Source organism: Talpa europaea (genome assembly GCF_964194135.1).
Source record: "Talpa europaea genome assembly, chromosome: 12".
NCBI classification, from domain to species: domain Eukaryota; kingdom Metazoa; phylum Chordata; class Mammalia; order Eulipotyphla; family Talpidae; genus Talpa; species Talpa europaea.
Window position 1 is genome coordinate 45,746,459 of NC_140079.1, and position 21,497 is coordinate 45,767,955.

General features: G+C 39.6%; 1 protein-coding gene across 1 annotated transcript; it reads left to right on the plus strand.

Moving 5' to 3' along the window:
* Positions 1-19,097: 19,097 nt before the first annotated feature.
* On the plus strand, positions 19,098-19,874 carry LOC311180863 (olfactory receptor 10H3-like; the record flags this gene model as incomplete). Its single annotated transcript, XM_084248864.1, has 1 exon — positions 19,098-19,874. One exon carries the CDS (start codon positions 19,098-19,100, stop codon positions 19,872-19,874), a length of 777 nt encoding a protein of 258 aa, XP_084104990.1.
* Between the last annotated feature and the right edge of the window lie 1,623 nt (positions 19,875-21,497).

Here is a 21,497-nt window from a genome sequence, read left to right on the forward strand (position 1 = left end):
ATTTCACTGAGCATGATCCCTTCCAGCTCCATCCATGTTGCTGCAAATTGCATGAGTTTATCTTTTTGACTGCCGAAAATATTTCATTGCGTATATGTACCACATCTTCTTGATCCAGTCATCTATTTTGGGCATGGGTTATTTCCATAGCTTAGCTATTGTAAATAGTGCTGCCATAAACAGAGGGGTGCAGTTGCCCTTTTGAATTAATGATTCTGTATACTCTGGGTAAATACCTAAGAGTGGAATTGCTGGATCATATGGAAGCTCCATCTTTAGCAGGTTGAGGAATCTCCACTCAGCTTTCCATAGTGGTTGGACCAGTTTGCACTCCCACCAGCAATGCAGGAGAATTCCTTTTTCTCCACATCCTTGCCAACATTTGTTGTTGCTAGTTTTTTTTTTTAATATGTGCCATTCTCACTGGTGTAAGATGTTACCTCACTGTAGTTTTGATTTGCATTTCTCTGATTACAAGTGATGCTGAACATTTTTTCATGTGCTTGTTGGCCATTTGCATTTCCTCTTTGAAGAAGTTCCTTTTTATCTTTTCTGCCTATTTTTGAACTGGATTATTTTCTTTGTTTTTGTTGAGTCTCATCAGCTCTTTGTAGATATTTGTGATCAGTCCTTTATCATTAGTGTTGTGTGCAAAAATGTTCTCCCAGTTGGTGGGGTTTCTCTTTGTTTTTGTTATTGTCTCTTTTGCTGTGCAGAAGCTCTTTAATTTGATGTAGTCCCAGCTGTTTATCTTTGCCTTCGCTATCACTGCTTTGGATGATGAGTCTTTAAAGATGTTGCTGAGGTGTACGTCATGTGGTGTTTCGCCTTATTTCCTTCTATACACTTTATGGTTTCGGGTCTTATGTCTAGTTCTTTAACCCATTTTGAGTTGGTTTTTCTGCATGGTGTGAGGTAGTAGTGACGCTTCATTCTTTTGCATGTAGCAACCTAGTTTTTCCAGCACCATTTATTAGACAAACTTTCTTTGCTCCATTGCATATTCTTTGCTCCTTTGTCAAAGATAGTTGACTACAAATCTGTGGGTATATTTCTGGATTTTCTATTTGATTCCATTGGTCTGTTCATCTGTTCTTGTTCTAATACCATGCAGTTTTGATTATTATGGCTTTGTAGTATAGTTTGAAATCTGAGATTGTGATGCCTCCATTCCCTTCTTTTTTTTTCAGGAGAGCTTTGGTTATTTGAGGTTTTTGGTGGCTCCATATGAATTTCATCAATGTTTGCTCTATTTCTTTGAAGAATGACTTTGAAATTTTTATTGGAATAGTATTGAATCCCTAAATTGCTTTTGGTAGGATGGCCATTTTGATAATGTTAATTCTCCCAATCCATGAGCAGGGGATGTCTTTCCATTTCTTTGTGTTTTCTATTTCTTTTAACAATGTTTTATAGTTTTCTTTGTATAGGTTCCTTACCTCTTTTGTTAGGTTTATTCCCAAGTATTTGATTTTTTTTGTTTCAGTAATAAAAGGGATGATTTTTTTGATTTCTTCTTCCTCAGATTTATTGTTTGTGTATAGGAAGGCTACTGATTTTTGTGTGTTGATTTTGTATTCTGACACTTTACTAAACTGACTGATTAGTTTAATTATTTTTTCTATGGAGTTTTTGGGGTTCTCTATGTATATTATCATATCATCTGTGAATAATGATACTTTGACTTCTTCCTTGACTATTTGGATTCCCTGTATGTCTTTCTCTTGTCTTATTGCTTTGACTAGGACTTCCAGTATTGTATTGAAAAGCAGTGGTGAGAGTGGACATCCATGTCTTGTTGGACAATCTTAATAGGAATGCTTTCAGTTTTTCACCACTGAGAATGATATTGGCTGTAGGCTTGTCATATAGGGCCTTTATGATGTTGAGGTATGTTCCTTGTATCCCGAGAATTTCAAGGGCCTTTATCATAAATGGGTGTTGCACTTTGTTAAAAGCTTTCTCAGCATCTATTGATATTATCATATGGTTTTTATATTTCTTTTTGTTGATGCCTTGGATTACATTGATTGATTTTTGGATGTTGAACCATCCTTGTATCCCCAGAATAAATCCTAATTGTCGTGGTGAATTATCTTATGAATACATTTTTGGATTCTGATAGCTAAAATTTATTGCAGATTTTTGCATCAGTGTTCATTAGAGAGATTGGCCTGTAGTTTTCTTTTTAGTGTTGTCCTTCTTTGGTTTTGGTATTAGTGTAATGTTGGCTTCATAGAACGTGTTTGGTATTATCCCTTCCTTCTCAATTTTTTGAAAGCGTTTGTGAAGGATAGGCACTAATTCATTTCTGAATGTTTGGTAGAATTCATTTGTAAATCCACCAGGTCCTGGGCTTTTGTTTTTGGGAAGGGTTTTGATTACCATTTCAATTTCACTGCTTGTAATTGGTCTGTTTATGTGTTCTAATTCTTTTTTATCTAGCTTTGGGTGATTGTAGAGTTGTAGGAATTTGTCCATTTCTTCTAGATTATTGAGCTTGTTTGCATATAATTGTGCATAGTAGTTTCTGATTATTCTTTTGATTTTTGCTGTGTCTGTTGTGATTTCTCCTCGTTCATTTGTGATCCTATTTATTTATTCTTTCTCTCATTTTCCCTTTGTCAGCCTAGCTTAGGGTTTGTCTATTTTATTTATTTTTTTGAAGAACCAACTTTTGGATTGTTTTTTTCTTTTCAATTTCATTTATTTCTGCTTTTATTTTTATTATTTCTTTTCTTATGCTGGCTTTAGTTTTTTTGTTGTTGTTCTTTTTCTAATTCTTTGAGCTGTGAGATTAGGTTGTTTCTTTGAATTTTTCTTGTTTCTTGATGTGAGCCTGTACTGCTGTTATTACTGCTCTTGCTGCATCCCATACATTCTGGAAATTGGTGTCCTCCTTGTCATTCAGCTCAAAGTATTTTTTCATTTCTTGTTTGATCTCCTCATTAGTCCAGGGGTCTTCCAGTAGTGTGGGTTTCAACCTCTATGAGGCAGGAGAGATCCTTCCCTTCCTTTTATGGTTTATTTCTAGTTTGATGCCTTCATGGTCAGAGAAGATGGTCGGTATGGTTTAAATCTTAGTGTATCTGTTGATGTTTGTGTTGTGTCCCAGTATGTGATCGATCCTGGAGAACAATCCCTGTGCGCTTGAGAAAAATGTGTGCTCAGTTTTCTGGGGGGTTAATGTTCTATAGATGTCTGTTAAGTCCATGAGGTCTAGTTCCTTATTAGAGCTTTAATGTTCTTACTTATTTTTTGTCTCATTGATCTATCCATTGTTGATAATGGTGTGTTGAAGTCTCCTACTACATATGTGATTTCTCTGATGTCTATTTTCAGAGATGATAATAGTTGTCTGATATATTTTGGTGCTCCTTCGTTTGGTGAGTGTATGTTAATGAGTGTTATTTCTTCTTGAAGAATTGTCCCCTTGATTATAATGTAGTAACTGTCTGGGTCTCTTTTTACCTTTTTGAGTTTGAAATCTGTTTTATCTGATATAAGTGTAGCTGTTCCTGCCTTCCTTTTTGGCCCACTTGCTTGTAGGATAGTTTTCCATCCTTTTACTTTCAGTCTATTTTTATCTTTTATAGTTTAGTGAGTTTTCTGGAGACAGCAAAAGATGGGGTTTGTTTTTTAATCCAGCCTGCGACTCTGTGTCTTTTTATTTAAGAGTTTAGTCTGTTTACATTTAGAGTTAATATTGATATGTTCGTGTCTATGTTTGCTATTTTTAATGTCTTTTCTCTGGTTTTGTTTATTTATTTTATTTTACTTAATTTTTAAAATTTTTTTCTCTTGTTTCATTCTTATTCAACACTCTGTTGGTTCTGGCTTTAGGACTCCTTGTAGTATTTTTTTGGAGTGGGGGTTTAGTTTAATGAAATTCTGGAGTTTCTGTTTGTCTGGGAAGGTCTTTATTCTTTCTTCAGAGAGGAAGGAAAGCTTTCAGGATAGAATTTCTTGGTTGGTGTCTGTTTTCTTGGAGTCTGTTGACTATGTCCCTCCACTCTCTCCTTGCCCATAGTGTTTCTTCAGAGAAGTCTGATGTCAGCCTGATTGGTTTTCCTTTGTATGTTATCTGTTTCTTCCCTTTTGTCAGCTTCATTATTTTTCCTTGTCTTGGATTCTTGGGAGCTTTACTTTTATGTGTCTTGCTGTATTTTTCCTTTCATCATGGGGTTTGGTGTTCTTCTTGCTTCTTGTGTATCTATTTTCAGCTCCTTCATGTTTGGGAAGTACTTTTCAATTATTTTTTTCTCTATTCCTATGTCTCTCCCCTCTCCTTCTGGGATTCCTATAACTCTTATATTTCCTTTCGTCATGGAGTCAGATAATTCCCAAAGTCTTTCTCCTTCTTTTTCATTCGTACTTCTCTTTCCCTTTCTGTTTTGGTTCTTTTTATTTCTGTGTCTTCGAGAGTACTTATTGGTTCTACCATTTCATCTCTTCTGCTATCACTGCTTTTTCCCAGAGTTCTTTAGAACCTCCATTAATCCTTTGATCTCCTGCATTTCTTTCACCTCCCTCTTTAGGGATTCAATTTCATTCTTCTGATCACTGATTATTTTTCCCTTATCGTTGTTTTCCTAAGGGATTTATAGTTTTTTTTAAATAATAAATTTTATTTTTATATTCCCCATACAATTGCAACCCCCCATTCAGACCCAATCCCTCCCCTCCTGCCCCCCACACCCAAAAAGTGTCTCTGGTTCATAGTTTTTTGTTGATTTTGATTTTCACTTTCTTATAGTTATTCATTTTCCTAGTCCATTATTTAAGTTTTCTAGATTCCTGCTATGAGTGAGACCATCCGGTATTTTTCTTTTTATTTCTGGCTTATTTCACTGACCATGATCCCTTCCAGCGCCATCCATGTTGCTGAAAATTGCATGTGTTTATCTTTTTTGAATGCTGAGTAATATTCCATGGTGTATATGTCCCACATCTTCTTGATCCAGTCATCTATTTTTGGGCATTTGGGCTGTTTCCAAAGTTTAGCTATTGTAAACAGTGCTGCTATAAACATAGGGGTGCAGGTGCTCTTTGGAATTGATGTTTCTGTGACCTTTGGGTAAATACCTACGAGTGGAAATGCTGGATCATATGGAAGCACTATGTTTAGTATGTCCAGAAATCTCCACACAGCTCTCCACAGTGGTTGGACCAGTTTGCACTCCCACCAACAGTGCAGAAGAATTCCTTTATCTCCACACCCTCGCCAACATTTGCTGTTGCTAGTTTTTTTAATATGTGCCATTCTCACCAGTGTTAGATGGTATCTCATGGTAGTTTTGATTTGCATTTCCCTGATTACAAGTGATGTTGAACATTTGTTCATATGCCTGTTGGCCATTTGCATTTCCTCCTCAGAGAAGTTCCTTTTTAGCTCTTCTGCCCATTTTTTGACTGGATTATTTTCTTTGTTGTTGTTGAGTCTCATCAGCTCTTTGCAGATTTTTGTGATCAGTCCTTTATCATTAGTGTTATGTGCAAAAATGTTCTCCCAGTCGGTGAGGTTTCTGTTTGTTTTCGATATTGTCTCTTTTGCTGTGCAGAAGCTCTTTAATTTGATGTAGTTCAGCTGTTTATCTTTGCCTTCACTATCACTGCTTTGGGTAATGTATCTGTAAAGATATCTTTGATGTGAATATCACATAGTGTTTTGCCTATATTTCCGTCTATGTATTTTATGGTTTCAGGTCTTATGTCTAGTTCTTTAATCCATTTTGAGTTGATTTTTGTGTATGGTGTGAGGTAGTGGTCAAGCTTCATTCTTTTGCATGTAGCGACCCAGTTTTTCCAGCACCATTTTTGAACAAACTTTCTTTGCTCCAATGCATAGTCTTTGCTCCTTTGTCAAATATTAGTTGACCATAAATTTGTGGGTTTATTTCTGGATTTTCTATTCGATTCCATTGGTCTGTGTGTCTGTTCTTGTTCCAATACCATGCAGTTTTGATGATTAAGGCTTTGTAGTATAGTTTGAAGTCTGGGAGTGTGATGCCTCCATTCCCTTCTTTTTTATTCAGGAGAGCTTTGGCTATTTGGGGTTTTTGGTGATTCCATGAGAATTTCATCAATAATTGTTCTATTTCTTTGAAGAGTGACATTGAAATTTTTATTGGAATAGCATTGAATCTGTATATTGCTTTTGGTAGGATGGCCATTTTAATAATGTTTATTCTTCCAATCCATGAGCAGGGGATGTCTTTCCATTTCTTTGTGTCTTCTTCTATTCCTTTTAACTGTGTTTTATAGTTTTCTTTGTATAGGTCCTTTACCTCTTTTGTTAGATTTATTCCCAAATATTTGATTTTTTTGTTTCGATAGAAAAGGGACTTTTTTTTAATTTCTTCTTCTTCAGATTTATTGTTAGTGTATAGGAAGGCTTCTGACTTTTGCGTGTTGATTTTGTATCCTGCCACTTTACTGAACTGATTGATGAGTTGAATTAGTTTTTGTGTGGAGTTTTTGGGGTTCTCTATGTATATTTCCTATCATCTGCAAATAGTGATAATTTGACTTCTTCTTTTCCTATTTGGATTCCTTGGATGTCTTTCTCTTGTCTTATTGCTCTGGCTAGGACTTCCAGTATTATATTGAAAAGCAATGGTGAGAGTGGACATCCTTGTCTTGTTCCAGATCTTAATGGAATTGCTTTCAGCTTTTCACCATTGAGAATGATACTGGCTGTTGGCTTGTCATAGATGGCCTTTATGATGTTGAGGTATGTTCCTTGTATCCCAAGAACTTCAAGGGCTTTTATCATGAATGGGTGTTGCACTTTGTCGAAAGCTTTCTCAGCATCTATTGATATTATCATATGGTTTTTATATTTCTTTTTGTTGATGTGTTGGATAACGTTGATTGATTTTCGGATGTTAAACCATCCTTGTGCCCCTGGAATGAATCCAACTTGGTCGTGGTGAATTATCTTATGGATACATTGTTGGATTCTGATAGCTAAAATTTTATTGAGGATTTTTGCATCAGTGTTCATTAGGGAGATTGGCCTGTAGTTTTCCTTTTTTGTGTTGTCCTTGTTCGGTTTTGGTATTAGTGTAATGTTGGCTTCATAGAACGTGTTTGGTATTGTTGCTTCCTTCTCAATTTTTTGGAAGAGTTTGTGAAGGATATGCACTAATTCATCTCTGAATGTTTGGTAGAATTCATTTGTAAATCCATCAGGTCCTGGGCTTTTGTTTTTGGGGAGGTTTTTGATTACCATTTAAATTTCGCTAATTTTTTTTTTTAATAAATTTTATTGTTATATTCCCCATACAATTGCAGCCCCCCATTCTGACCCCAATCCCTCCCCTCCCGCCCCCGCCCCCCTAAAAGTGTCTGTGGTTCATAGTTTTTTGTTGATTTTGATTTTCACTTTCTTATAGTTATTCATTTTCCTGGTCCCTTATTTAAGTTTTCTAGATTCCTGCTATGAGTGAGACCATCCGGTATTTTTCTTTTTCTTTTTGGCTTATTTCGCTGAGCATGATCCCTTCCAGCGCCATCCATGTTGCAGCAAATTGCATGTGTTTATCTTTTTTGAATGCTGAGTAATATTCCATGGTATATATGTACCACATCTTCTTGATCCAGTCATCTATTTTTGGGCATTTGGGTTGTTTCCAAAGCTTAGCTATTGTAAACAGTGCTGCTATAAGCATAGGGGTGCAGGTGTTCTTTGGAATTGATGTTTCTGTGTCCTTTGGGTAAATACCTAGGAGTGGAATTGCTGGGTCATATGGAAGCTCTATGTTTAGTAGGTCCAGAAATCTCCACACAGCTTTCCACAGTGGTTGGACCAGTTTGCACTCCCACCAACAGTGCAGAAGAGTTCCTTTTTCTCCACACCCTCGCCAACATTTGTTGTTGCTAGTTTTTTTAATATGTGCCATTCTTACTGGTGTAAGATGGTATCTCATGGTAGTTTTGATTTGCATTTCCCTGATGACAAGTGATGTTGAACATTTTTTCATATGCCTGTTGGCCATTTGCATTTCCTCTTCAGAGAAGTTTCTTTTAAGCTCTTCTGCCCATTTTTTGACTGGATTATTTTCTTTGTTGTTGTTGAGTCTCATCAGCTCTTTGCAGATTTTTGTGATCAGTCCTTTATCATTAGTGTTGGGTGCAAAAATGTTCTCCCAGTTGGTGGGGTTTCTCTTTGTTTTTGTTATTGTCTCTTTTGCTGTGCAAAAGCTCTTTAATTTGATATAGTCCCAGCTGTTTATCTTTGCCTTCACTATCACTGCTTTGGGTGATGTGTCTGTAAAGATGTCTTTGATGTGCAAATCACGTAGTGTTTCGCCTATATTTCCTTCTATATATTTTATGGTTTCAGGTCTTATGTCTAGTTCTTTAATCCATTTTGAGTTGATTTTTGTGTATGGTGTGAGGTGGTGGTCAAGCTTCATTCTTTTGCATGTAGCGACCCAGTTTTCCCAGCACCATTTATTGAACAAACTTTCTAACTTTCTTTGCTCCAATGCATATTCTTTGCTCCTTTGTCAAAGATTAGTTGACCATAAATCTGTGGGTTTATTTCTGGATTTTCTATTCGATTCCATTGGTCTGTATGTCTGTTCTTGTTCCAATACCATGCAGTTTTGATGATTATGGCTTTGTAGTATAGTTTGAAGTCTGGGAGTCTGATGCCTCCATTCCCTTCTTTTTTTTTCAGGAGAGCTTTGGCTATTCGGGGTTTTTTGTGATTCCATATGAATTTCATCAATAATTGTTCTATTTCTTTGAAGAATGACATTGAAATTTTTATTGGAATAGCATTGAATCTGTATATTGCTTTTGGAAGGATGGCCATTTTAATAATGTTTATTCTTCCAATCCATGAGCAGGGGATGTCTCTCCATTTCTTTGTGTCTTCTTCTATTTCTTTTAACAGTGTTTTATAGTTTTCTTTGTATAGGTCCTTTACCTCTTTTGTTAGATTTATTCCCAAATATTTGATTTTTTTTGTTTCAATAACAAAAGGGATGGTCTTTTTGATTTCTTCTTCTTCAGATTTATTGTTTGTGTATAGGAAGGCTACTGACTTTTGCGTGTTGATTTTGTATCCTGCCACTTTACTGAACTGATTGATGAGTTGAATTAGCTTTTCTGTGGAGTTTTTGGGGTTCTCTATGTATAATATCATATCGTCTGCAAATAGTGATAGTTTGACTTCTTCTTTTCCTATTTGGATTCCTTGGATGTCTTTCTCTTGTCTTATTGCTCTGGCTAGGACTTCCAGTATTATATTGAAAAGCAATGGTGAGAGTGGACATCCTTGTCTTGTTCCAGATCTTAATGGAATTGCTTTCAGCTTTTCACCATTGAGAATGATACTGGCTGTTGGCTTGTCATAGATGGCCTTTATGATGTTGAGGTATGTTCCTTGTATCCCAAGAACTTCAAGGGCTTTTATCATGAATGGGTGTTGCACTTTGTCGAAAGCTTTCTCAGCATCTATTGATATTATCATATGGTTTTTATATTTCTTTTTGTTGATGTGTGGATAACGTTGATTGATTTTCGGATGTTAAACCATCCTTGTGCCCCTGGAATGAATCCAACTTGGTCGTGGTGAATTATCTTATGGATACATTGTTGGATTCTGATAGCTAAAATTTTATTGAGGATTTTTGCATCAGTGTTCATTAGGGAGATTGGCCTGTAGTTTTCCTTTTTTGTGTTGTCCTTGTTCGGTTTTGGTATTAGTGTAATGTTGGCTTCATAGAACGTGTTTGGTATTGTCCCTTCCTTCTCAATTTTTTGGAAGAGTTTGTGAAGGATAGGCACTAATTCATCTCTGAATGTTTGGTAGAATTCATTTGTAAATCCATCAGGTCCTGGGCTTTTGTTTTTGGGGAGGTTTTTGATTACCATTTCAATTTCGCTAATTGTAATTGGTCTGTTTAGGTGTTCTATTTCTTCTTTATCTAGCTTTGGGTGATTGTAGAGTTGTAGGAATTTGTCCATCTCCTCTAGATTGTTAAACTTGTTTCCATATAACTGTTCATATTAGTTACTGATTATTCTTTTGATTTCTGCTGTGTCCGTTGTGATTTCTCCTCTTTCATTGATGATCCTGTTTATTTGTGCTTTCTCCCTTTTTTCCTTTGTGAGCCTGGCTAGGGGTTTGTCTATTTTATTGATTTTTTCAAAGAACCAGCTCTTGGTTTCATTGATCTTTTGGATTGTTTTTTTAGTTTCAATTTCATTTATTTCTGCTTTGGTTTTTATTATTTCTTTTCTTCTACTGGTTTTGGGGTTTTCTTGTTGTTCTTTTTCTAGATCTTTGAGCTTCGAGATTAGGTTGTTTCTTGGCGTTCTTTCTTGTTTCTTGATGTGAGCTTCTATTGCTATATATTTTCCTCTTATTACTGCTTTTGCTGCATCCCATACATTTAGGATATTGGTGTCCTCCTTGTCGTTCAATTCAAAAAATTTTTTAATTTCTTCTTTGATCTCCTCATTAGTCCAATGGTCTTCCAGTAGTGTGGTTTTTAATCTCCATGAGGTAGGAAAGTTCCTTGCCTTCTTTTTATGGTTTATTTCTAGTTTGATGCCTTCATGGTCAGAAAAGATGGTTGATATGATTTCAATCTTGGTGTATCTGTTGATGTTTGTCTTGTGCCCCAGTATGTGATCGATCCTGGAGAATGATCCGTGTGCGCTTGAGAAAAATGTGTACTCCGTTTTTTTGGGGTTTAGTGTTCTATAGATGTCTGTTAAGCCCAATTGCTCTAGGTCTTTATTTAGAGCTTTGGTTTCTTTACTTATTTTTTGTCTTGTTGATCTATCCATTGTTGATAGTGGTGTGTTGAAGTCTCCCACTACGTATGTGTTTTCTCTGATGTCTGTTTTCAGAGAGGACAACAGTCGTCTGATATATTTTGGTGCTCCTTCGTTTGGTGAGTATATGTTAATGAGTGTTATTTCTTCTTGAAGTATTGTCCCCTTGATCATAATGTAGTGACCATTGGGGTCTCTTTTTATCTTTTTGAGTTTGAAATCTGTTTTATCTGATATAAGTATAGCTGTTCCTGCTTTCTTTTTTGGTCCATTTGCTTGTAGGATTGTTTTCCATCCTTTAACTTTGAGCCTATTTTTATCTTTTGTAGCTAAATGTGTTTCCTGGAGACAGCAAAAGGTTGGGTTTTGTTTCTTAATCCAGGCTGCAACTCTGTGTCTTTTTATTGAAGAGTTTAGTCCATTTACATTTAGAGTTAATATTGATATGTTAACATCTGTATTTGCCATTGTGTTTGTCTTTCCTTTGATTTTATTTATTTATTCTTTTAATAACTTTTTTTTTTTTTTGGCCTTCTTTCATTGTTATTCGTCGCTCTGAGGTTCTGGCTTTAGGACTCCTTGTAGTATTTTTTGGAGTGGGGGTTTAGTTGCAATGAAATTCCGGAGTTTCTGTTTGTCTGGGAAGGTCCATATTCTTTCTTCAAAGAGGAAGGAGAGCTTTGCGGGATAGAGTATTCTTGGTTGGCATCTGTTTTCTCGGAGTCTGTTGACTATGTCCCTCCACTCTCTCCTTGCCCGTAGTGTTTCTTCAGAGAAGTCTGATGTCAGCCTGATTGGTTTTCCTTTGAATGTCATCTGTTTCTTCCCTCTTGCCAGCTTCATTATTTTTTCCTTGTCCTGGATTCTTGGGAGCTTTACTATTATGTGTCTTGCTGTATTTTCCCTTTCGTCGTGGAAGTTTGGTGTTCTTCTTGCTTCTTGTATATCAATTTTCAGCTCCTTCTTCACATTTGGGAAGTTCTCTTCAATTATCTCTTTGAATATTTTCTCTGTTCCTACATCTCTCTCCTCTCCTTCTGGTATTCCTATAACTCTTATATTTCCTTTCCTCATGGAGTCAGATAGTTCCCGAAGTCTTTCTTCGTTCTTTTTCCTTCGTACTTCTCTTTCCTTCTCTGTTTTGGTTCTTTTTATATCTGTGTCTTCAAGATTACTTATTCGTTCTTCCATTTCATCTATTCTGCTTTCATTGCTTTTCCCAGAATTCTTTAGTTCTTCCATTAATTCTTTGATCTCCTGCATTTCTTTTACTTCCCTCTTTAGGGACTCAATTTCTTTCTTCTGACCATTGTTTTCCCTCTCTAGGGACTCGATTGCATTCTTCTGATCGTTGATTATTTTTCCCTTATCATTGTTTTCCTTTATGACTTCTGTCAGTTTTTTAATCACAGCAATTTTAAATTCTCTTTCTGGAAGGCTCAGAAAGTCTTCCAAGTTATTGTCGTTGCAATCTGGGGGCTGGCTTTCTTTTTGTGGTGTGCTTTTTCTCTGGAGAGTTGCTAGGTTGCGTGTGGTTCTTCTCCTCCCTACTGTCTGTTTTCTAATTTGCCGTATGCGTTGGGACACTGTGTTGTTGGGACTGGCCGGCATCTTGGGTGGGCTTCTCTGTTCCCCTCTGGTTCTTCCAGGAGTCATCTGTCAGTTTCAAGCAGCCTTTACTGGAGAAAGGTCCCTGTTCTAAAATGCCGATGTGGGGACACACTCCCCTGTGCGCCTGGTCTGCCCCGGCGGTGGGTTCCTGCTCCCCTCTGGGCTTGGACTGCAGGCCAGAGGGGGTCTGGTGTGGGCGAACTTCCCCTGCTCACCTCTGGCTCCTGAGGAAGCCTTCTGCAGGTAGTCTTTACTGAAGAAATGTCCCTGTTCTAAAATGGTGATGTGGGACACACTCCCTGCGCTTCTGGTCTTAGGCACACTATTCTGCGCGCCTGGTCTGCCCCGGCTGTGGGTGCTCGCTCTCCCTGTGGGCTCAGACTACTTGTTCAGAAGGGGCCCGGTGTGGGCTAACTCCCCAGCTGGCCACTAGCTCCTTCAGTAGCCTGTGCTGGGGTCAAGTCGCTAGGTGGCACCAGAGATCTTTCCTAGAGCCCTTGGGGAACTGATTTTCCACCCCGTGGGACAGGGAGCAGAGCGGGGATGGTAGGGTACACCTCAGCGGCTTTGGGGTGCTGTGTCTGCCTTGTGCCCCACCGTCGTGGGGAACCCACGCCCCTAATTTCGTGCCCCGGGTCTCAGTTCCAAAGCCCTCAGTTCCAGGACGCGGGCTGTAGCCCAGATCAGTGGCGCGGGAATGGCGCCTTTTGAATCCCGCTCCCCTGCCTGGGCGCCTTGTTCCTGCTCACTCAGGGAGGGCCTCCGCCCGGGTCTCAGTTCCAAAGCCCTCAGTTCCAGGACGCGGGCTGTAGCCCAGATCAGTGGCGCGGGAGTGGCGCCTTTTGAATCCCGCTCCCCTGCCTGGGCACCTTGTTCCTGCTCACTCAGGGAGGGCCTCCGCCGTCTCCCCGCAAGCCTAGGTCGCAGGCGCGGGGACCTGGGCAGCTGCAATCCGAGCGCAGCTTTCGCGCAAGCTTACCGGGCGGCTGGGGCTGTGTGCTGGTGCTGGTCTCCTCCTGGTGGGCGGGGCTCTCTTTAATGGCGCCTGGAGCTCACCTCCGCGGCGGATCCTGCAGGGTTCGCCTCAGCTCCCGTTCACGGGGTGTGGTGGCTGAAATAGTTCCTTTCCACTCACAGTCCCACTTGCTGCATCCGTTTTTCTTGTTGGGCGTTTTGGTTTGTTGTTTCCCTCGTCTCTGCCGGTCGGAGAGTGCCGCCTCTGTGGGCGGGGGAGGGGAGCAGGGTTCTGCGCTTCCCTCCCTTCTCGTCCTCTTTTATGGCAACTTTCTTCTTCGGGCAGTTTGCTGGAGTCGTCCGTTTATCTTCCATGTCCCAGTTCTCACTGGGACCTGCCGCTTTTCCTCCCTATTAACTTTTTTTAATGGGAGATCTTACTCGCAGTGTCTCCTCGCCGCCATGTTGCTCCGCCCCCCCAATTTCGCTAATTGTAATTGGTCTGTTTAGGTGTTCTATTTCTTCTTTATCTAGCTTTGGGTGATTGTAGAGTTGTAGGAATTTGTCCATCTCCTCTAGATTGTTGAACTTGTTTCCATATAACTGTTCATAGTAGTTACTGATTATTCTTTTGATTTCTGCTGTGTCCGTTGTGATTTCTCCTCTTTCATTTATGATCCTGTTTATTTGTGCTTTCTCCCTTTTTTCCTTTGTGAGCCTGGCTAGGGGTTTGTCTATTTTATTGATTTTTTCAAAGAACCAGCTCTTGGTTTCATTGATCTTTTGGATTGTTTTTTTTTAGTTTCAATTTCATTTATTTCTGCTTTGGTTTTTATTATCTCTTTTCTTCTACTGGTTTTGGGGTTTTTTTGTTGTTCTTTTTCTAGATCTTTGAGCTTCAAGATTAAGTTGTTTCTTTGAGTTCTTTCTTGTTTCTTGATGTGAGCTTCTATTGCTATGTATTTTCCTCTTATTGCTGCTTTTGCTGCGTCCCATACATTTAAGATATTGGTGTCCTCCTTGTCATTCAATTCAAATAATTTTTTTAATTTCTTCTTTGATCTCCTCATTATTCCAGTGGTCTTCCAGTAGTGTGGTTTTTAATCTCCATGAAGTAGGAAAGTTCCTTGCCTTCTTTTTATGGTTTATTTCTAGTTTGATATCTTCATGGTCAGAAAAGATGGTTAGTATGATTTCAATCTTGGTGTATCTGTTGATATTTGTCTTGTGCCCCAGTATGTGATCGATCCTGGAGAATGATCCGTGTGCACTTGAGAAAAATGTGTACTCCATTTTTGGGGGGATTAGTGTTCTATAGATGTCTGTTAAGCCCAAGCACTCTAGGTCCTTTTTAGAGCTTTAGTTTCTTTACTTATTTTTTGTCTCGTTGATCTATCCATTGTTGATAGTGGTGTATGAAGTCTCCCACTACGTATGTGTTTTCTCTGATGTCTGTTTTCAGAGATGACAACAGTTGTCTGATATATTTTGGTGCTCCTTCATTTTGTGAGTATATGTTAATGAGTGTTATTTCTTCTTGAAGTATTGTCCCCTTGATCATAATGTAGTGACCATTGGGGTTTCCTTTTATTTTTTTGAGTTTGAAATCTGTTTTATCTGATATAAGTATAGCTGTTCCTGCTTTCTTTTTTGGTTCATTTGCTTGTAAGTTTGTTTTCTATCCTTTAACTTTGAGTCTATTTTTGTCCTTTGTAGATAAATGTGTTTCCTGGAGACAGCAAAAGATTGGGTTTTGTTTCTTAATCCAGGCTGCAACTTTGTGTCTTTTCATTTAAGAGTTTATTCCATTTACATTTAGGGTTAATATTGATATGGTAGCATCTGTATTTGCCATTGTGTTTGTCTTTCCTTTGATTTTATTTATTTATTCTTTTAATAACTTTTTTTTTAGCCTTTTTTCATTGTTATTCGTCCCTCTGAGGTTCTGGCTTTAGGATTCCTTGTAGTAGTTTTTGGAATGGCGGTTTAGTCGTAATGAAATTCCAGAGTTTCTGTTTGTCTGGGAAGGTCCTTATTCTTTCCTCATAGAGGAAGGAGAGCTTTGCGGGATAGAGTATTCTTGGTTGGAGTCTGTTTTCTTGGAGTCTGTTGACTGTGTCCCTACACTCTCTCCTTGCCCGTAGTGTTTCTTCAGAGAAGTCTGATGTCAGCCTGATTGGTTTTCCTTTGAGTGTTATCTGTTTCTTCCCTCTTGTCAGCTTCATTATTTTTTCCTTGTCTTGGATTCTTGGGAGCTTTACTATTATGTGTCTTGCTTTATTTTTCCTTTTGTCGTGGAAGTTTGGTGTTCTTCTTGCTTCTTGTATATCAATTTTCAGCTCCTTCTTCACGTTTGAGAAGTTCTCTTCAATTATCTCCTGGAATATTTTCTCTGTTCCTACATCTCTCTCCTCTCCTTCTGGAATTCCTATAACTCTTATATTTCCTTTCCTCATGGAGTCAGATAGTTCCTGAAGTCTTTCTTCAGTCTTTTTCCTTCCTACTTCTCTTTCCTTTTCTGTTTTGGTTCTTTTTATTTCTTTGTCTTCAAGAGTACTTATTCATTTTTCCATTTCATCTATGCTGCTTTCATTGTTTTTCCCACAGTTCTTTAGTTCCTCCTTTAATTCTTTGATCTCCTGCATTTCTTTTGCTTCCCCCTTTAGGGACTCAATTTCATTCTTCTGATCGTTGATTATTTTTCTCATATCATTGTTTTCCTTTATGAGTTCTGTCACTTTTTTAATCATGGCAATTTTAAATTCTTTTTCTGGAAGGCTCAGAAGTTCTTCCAAGTTACTGTTGTTGCAATCTGGGGGGTGGCTTTCTTTTTGTGGTGTGCTTTTTTCCTGAGGAGTTGTTAGGTTGCGTGTATTTCTAATTTGTCGTATGAATTGGGACACTGTTTTGCTGGGACTGCCCGGCTCCTTGGCTTAAACTCTCCGCTCCCCTCTGGCTCCTCCTGGAGCCATCTCTGCCTTCTGAGGGAGCTTTCTGCTGGTTGCAGGCAGTCTTTATTGAAGAAATGTCCCTGTTCTAAAATGGCAATGGGGGACACAGTCCCTGCGCATCCTGTCTCAGGCACACTCTTCTGCGTGCCTGGTCTGCTCTGACCGTGGGTGCCCGCTCCTCCTGTGGGCTCAGACTGCTGGTCGGAAGGGGCCTGGTGTGGGCTAACTTCCCAGCTGGCCACTGGCTCCTCCGGGAGCCTTCTGCTCTTTTCAAGCAGTCTTTTCTGAAGAAATTTCCCTGTTCTATGGGGTGTTAGTGACTTTTTTTTTCTGGTCGCTAGGTGGTGCCAGAGATCTCTCCTATTGTCCTTGGGGAGCTGGTTTTTCACCCCGTGGGACAGGGAACAGAGCGAGAATGGTAGGGTAAACCTCAACGGCTTTGGGGTGCTGTGTCTGCTTGTGTCCCACCATCGTGGAGAACCCACGCCCCGAATTTTGTGCCCTGGGTCTCAGTTCCCAAGCCCTCAGGTCCAGGACGTGGGCTGTAGCCCAGTTCAGTGGCCGCAGGAATGGCGCCTTTTGCACCCCACTCCCGTGCCTGGGCGCCTGGTTCCTGATTACTCAGTGAGGGACTTTCACCTCAGTGAGGGCCTCCGTGCATCTCCCGGCAAGCCTAGGTCAAAGGCGCGGGGACCTGGGCAGCCGTGATCCGCGTTTGCTTTTGAAGCACACCGCTTTCCCGCGCAAGATTACCAGCCGGCTTGGGGCTGTGTGCAGATCTCTGGGTTTCTCTGTTGTTCTCTAATGGCGCCTGGAGCTGTTCGCTCACCTCCGCGGTGAATCTTGCAGGGTTCTCCACAGCTCCAGTTCATGGGGTGTGGTGGCTGAAATAGTTCCTTTCCACTCCCAGTCCCGCTTGATGCATAGTTTGTTCTTGTTGGTCGTTTTAGTTTGTTTTTTTTCCTCCTTTCTGTTGGTCGTAGAGTGCCGACTTTGTGTGAGGGGGAGGGGAGCAGGGTTCTGCGCTTTCCTCCCTTCTAGTCCTCTTTTATGGCAACTTTCTTCTTCGGGTAGTTTGCTAGAGTCGTCTGTTTATCTTCCATGTCCCAGTTCTCACTGGGACCTGCCGCTTTTCCTCCCTATTAACTTTTTTTAAATTGGAGATCTTACTCACAGCGTCTCCTCGCTGCCATGTTGCTCCCGCTGACCTTATGTCAGTTTTTTTAATCATGGCAATTTTAAATTCTTTTTCTGGAATGTTCAGAAGTTCTTCCAAATCACTGTTGTTGGAATCTTCTTTTTGTTGTGTGTCTTTTCCCTGAGGACTTGCTTGTTTCTTTGTAGTTTTCCTTCTCCCTCCTGCTTGTTTTCTAATTTGTCCTATGCATTGGGACACTGTGTCACTGGTACTGGCTGGCATCTTTTTGGTGTGCTCTTTCTGGGATGTCGGAAACTAGTGGTCCAATCGAGTCAAATACTGTTATGTCAGAAGTCAGTAGGGCAGTGGTACTATGAATATGTTAATGGTTGCTGTCACAGAGTATCTCCTCCTTCTGTATTTGTTTAATTCCAAAAGTGTGTCTTGAAGTCCCACAGTCTGCCCTGGGGGTGGGGTGGTTGGATTGCTTGCTGGGCTCCAAATTGCTGGATCCCCCTCTGTGCTCCGACTCCCTGGCAGCTGGGCATGGCTTGTGGGGGCCTTCAGTTCACCTCTGGCTTTGGGGCAGCCCTCTCCCAGTTCCAAGCAGTCTTGGTTGAAGCAAAGGTCCCTGTTTTAATATGGCGAGTCAGAAGTGCATTTCCTGTGCCTGTGGTCTGCCCTGGTGTTGTCTTCCCCATCCCCTTCTGGCCTCTGACCTCTGGCCAGATGGGGCCTGGCGTGAGGGGGCTTCCCAGCTCACCTCTGGCTGCAGGGGTAAGCAGGTTCAAGCAGTCTTGGTTGAAGCAAAGTTCCCTATTCTAAAATGGCAAGTCAGAAGTGCATTTTCCTGTACCTGTGGTTTAGCCCAGCGGTGGCTGTCCAATCCCCTGGGAGAATATTTTTTTAAACCCTAAGATCCAAGTATATGTTTTCTATTACAAAAACACTATTTAAGACACTCTGACCTTGCTCAGCTATGACTGGATTTAATCACTGAAAATATGGCAGTCTTTCTTTACCTTAGTTAGGGTTGATAAAGAATCAATTAATACAATGGTTTCATTTTATCTTTATCATAATGCTGAATGGTAAGAAATATTACTTACTATATTTTATTTCATTTTTAAGATTTGTTTATTTATGCATACAAAAACTGGGGTATAGGCCAGAGGTGCAGGGGGTAAGAGGATTCACCAGAGACAGAGTGGGGATCAGAACAGGAGGATCTACTGAAATATACTGCTGAGGGAAACAGCGGGTGAGATAGGAGAGGTCTGCTGTGCCATGTGGGTCAGCTCCCTCATTGGGGATCAAACTCATGGTGCAATGGCTCCCAATAGCTTCATAATGCTGAGACTTACTTAACCCCTTGCACCACTAGGTTGACCCTTATATTTTATTAATGAAGATTGTGAGACCTAGACAAATTAAGCTACTTGTTGAATACCTTAGAGTTCACACATTGACATAGAACCTGTGTTGCAGCTTAGATTTAACCACTTTGCCTTCTTTCTAGTTCTTATGTTGCCAGATGTAGCCCCCATGCATGGTCAGAACTACAACATGGTGTCTGAATTTATCCTCTTTGGCTTCTCCAACATACCACAAAAACTGTTGTCTATTTTCTTTTTGTTGTACCTGCAATGTACCTGTTCACACTGCTGGAGAACCTGCTTATCATGGCCACCATGTGGAATGAGCGCAGCCTCCATAAGCCCATGTACCTCTTTCTGTATGCACTCTCCATCTCTGAAATTATTTTCACTGTTACCATCACCCCTCGAATGTTTGTTGATATGGTCTCTACTCACCGCACCATCACTTTCAAGGCCTGTGCTACCCAGATGTTTTTTTCCTTCATGTTTTGCTATACCCATTACTTCCTGCTCATGGTCATGGGCTATAACCTCTATGTGGCCATCTGTCACCCCCTGATCTACAATGTGCTCATGAGTCCCCATGGCTGTGCCCGTCCTGTGGCCTGGTCCTGGGCTGGTGGCTCTTTCATAGGGATGATGGTGACATCAGTAGTTTTTCATCTCACCTTCTGTGGGTCTAATGTGATCCATTATTTCTTCTGTCATTTCTTCCCTCTCTTGAAGTTGGTCTGTGGGAGTGAGACATTGCCTGTCATTTTGTTTGTAATCCTGGTTTGTGTTACATCTCTGATGGGATGTTTATTCCTCATCATCCTCTCCTATGTCTTCATTGATGCTGTTATCTTGAGGATTCCCTCTGCTGAGGGTCCGCACAAGACCTTTTCCACATGTGTATCCCATCTTACTGTGGTGGTGGTGCACTATGATTTTGCCTCCATCATCTATCTCAAGTCCAAGAGCCCCCATTCTATTTACAGTGACACCATGATGGCCACCACCTATACAGTCTTTATCCCCCTTCCCCAGTCCTATCATTTTTAGCTTCAGGAATAAGTAACTAATAAATGCCATAAAAATTCTTGACTGCCACTATGGTGGTGAAGAAAACATGATAGGACTATATATCTTCAAAAGACTTTTGTTAAGAATCAGATCCATGAAATAACCATACTCTATAGGTTGCTCTGCATAGTATCTAAATGATTTTCTGCTATTTACTTCTCTTGTATAGACTCAGGTGATTATGATCTTTTGTTTATGTCCTACTGTGACCAACTCCATCCCACTATCTATACTTTAAAATTTGTTATATGTATATGAACAGGTGGACAACATCCCTTGGATGTATCTGGGCTTATGCACATGGTTATTCTTTAACGGACAAGTAGGGGGATACTTTATCCCATACTTGCCAATGTGAGAATGAACAAAAATAACATAAAGATAATAATAAATGCAACCCAGCTTTGGGCCTGTTCTATGTGTATGTACTGTGTCCATTATTTAAAATCATATTTTTTAAAATGTATATATGCATACAATGGAAAATAAATTCTTTTATCCAAGTTTGTTATATAGTTTCTCACTGTTGTTGGCAGTGGTAACCCTAGGAAAGACTTGTTTCTACCTTGAACAGAGTTAGTAATGAATGTCAAATGTAAAGTGAGAGAGTGAGATTAAGAGAGTTATGAAGAAAGAGAGTAGGATCATCATTAGTGGGAAGGAAGAATGTCAAATATATCTATGGTTAATTGGATAAAAATGATATGAGATAAAATAAGAAAAAAGATACAGAAGTTGGTAATAGGACACTTTGTATATAACAAAGGAGAAAAAGAGGGAAAATGAGGGAGAAGGGAGGGTAGATAACAGGGAAGAATGGAGAGAGAGAGAGAGAGAGAGAGAGAGAGAGAGAGAGAGAGAGAGAGAGAGAGAGAGAGAGAGAGAAAGAGAGAGAGAGAGAATATGCTGCAAAGTTTCAATGCTTAGGTAAGACATATTAACATTAACAAGATGTTACTGACAACTTATGGGAATCCCTTGCTTTTTCTCCCCCACAAGACTTTCATTCAAACATCAGTCTCTTATTACTATATTTAAATTATATCTATTGAGGATGTTTGAAGGGAAAAGCACTATCTCAAGATGCACAATGAGTGTTCAGATGCTTCTTTTGAGGGTACCACTATTATGCAGGTGAAAAATATTGATTAAGACACCACAACTTGTGAATGAAGGTGTTTGATGTAACTTTCGGTCTATGTGATTCCCATGCTAGTGTTTCCAAATATTCTATGACTGAGAATCATGAAGGAAGCCTTCTGTGTGATGGAAATTTTTTAATTCAGAGGTGAACCTGTATAATTGAGTTGGTGGCAGAAGATAGAATGGTAAATACAATAATGGCGATCACATATCAAATTACTGCAGCTATTCTCACTGGTGTAAGATGGTATCTCATAGTAGTTTTTTTTAATTTTTAAAAAATTTTTTTATTTTTATATTCCCCAAACAATTGCAACCCCTTTATTTTGACCCCAATCTCTCCCCCCCTCCCCCCTCCCCTCATAAAGTGTCTCTGGTTCATAGTTGTTTGTTGATTATGATTTTCACTTTCTTATAGATATTCATTTTCCTGGTCCCTTATTTAGTTTTCTAGATTCC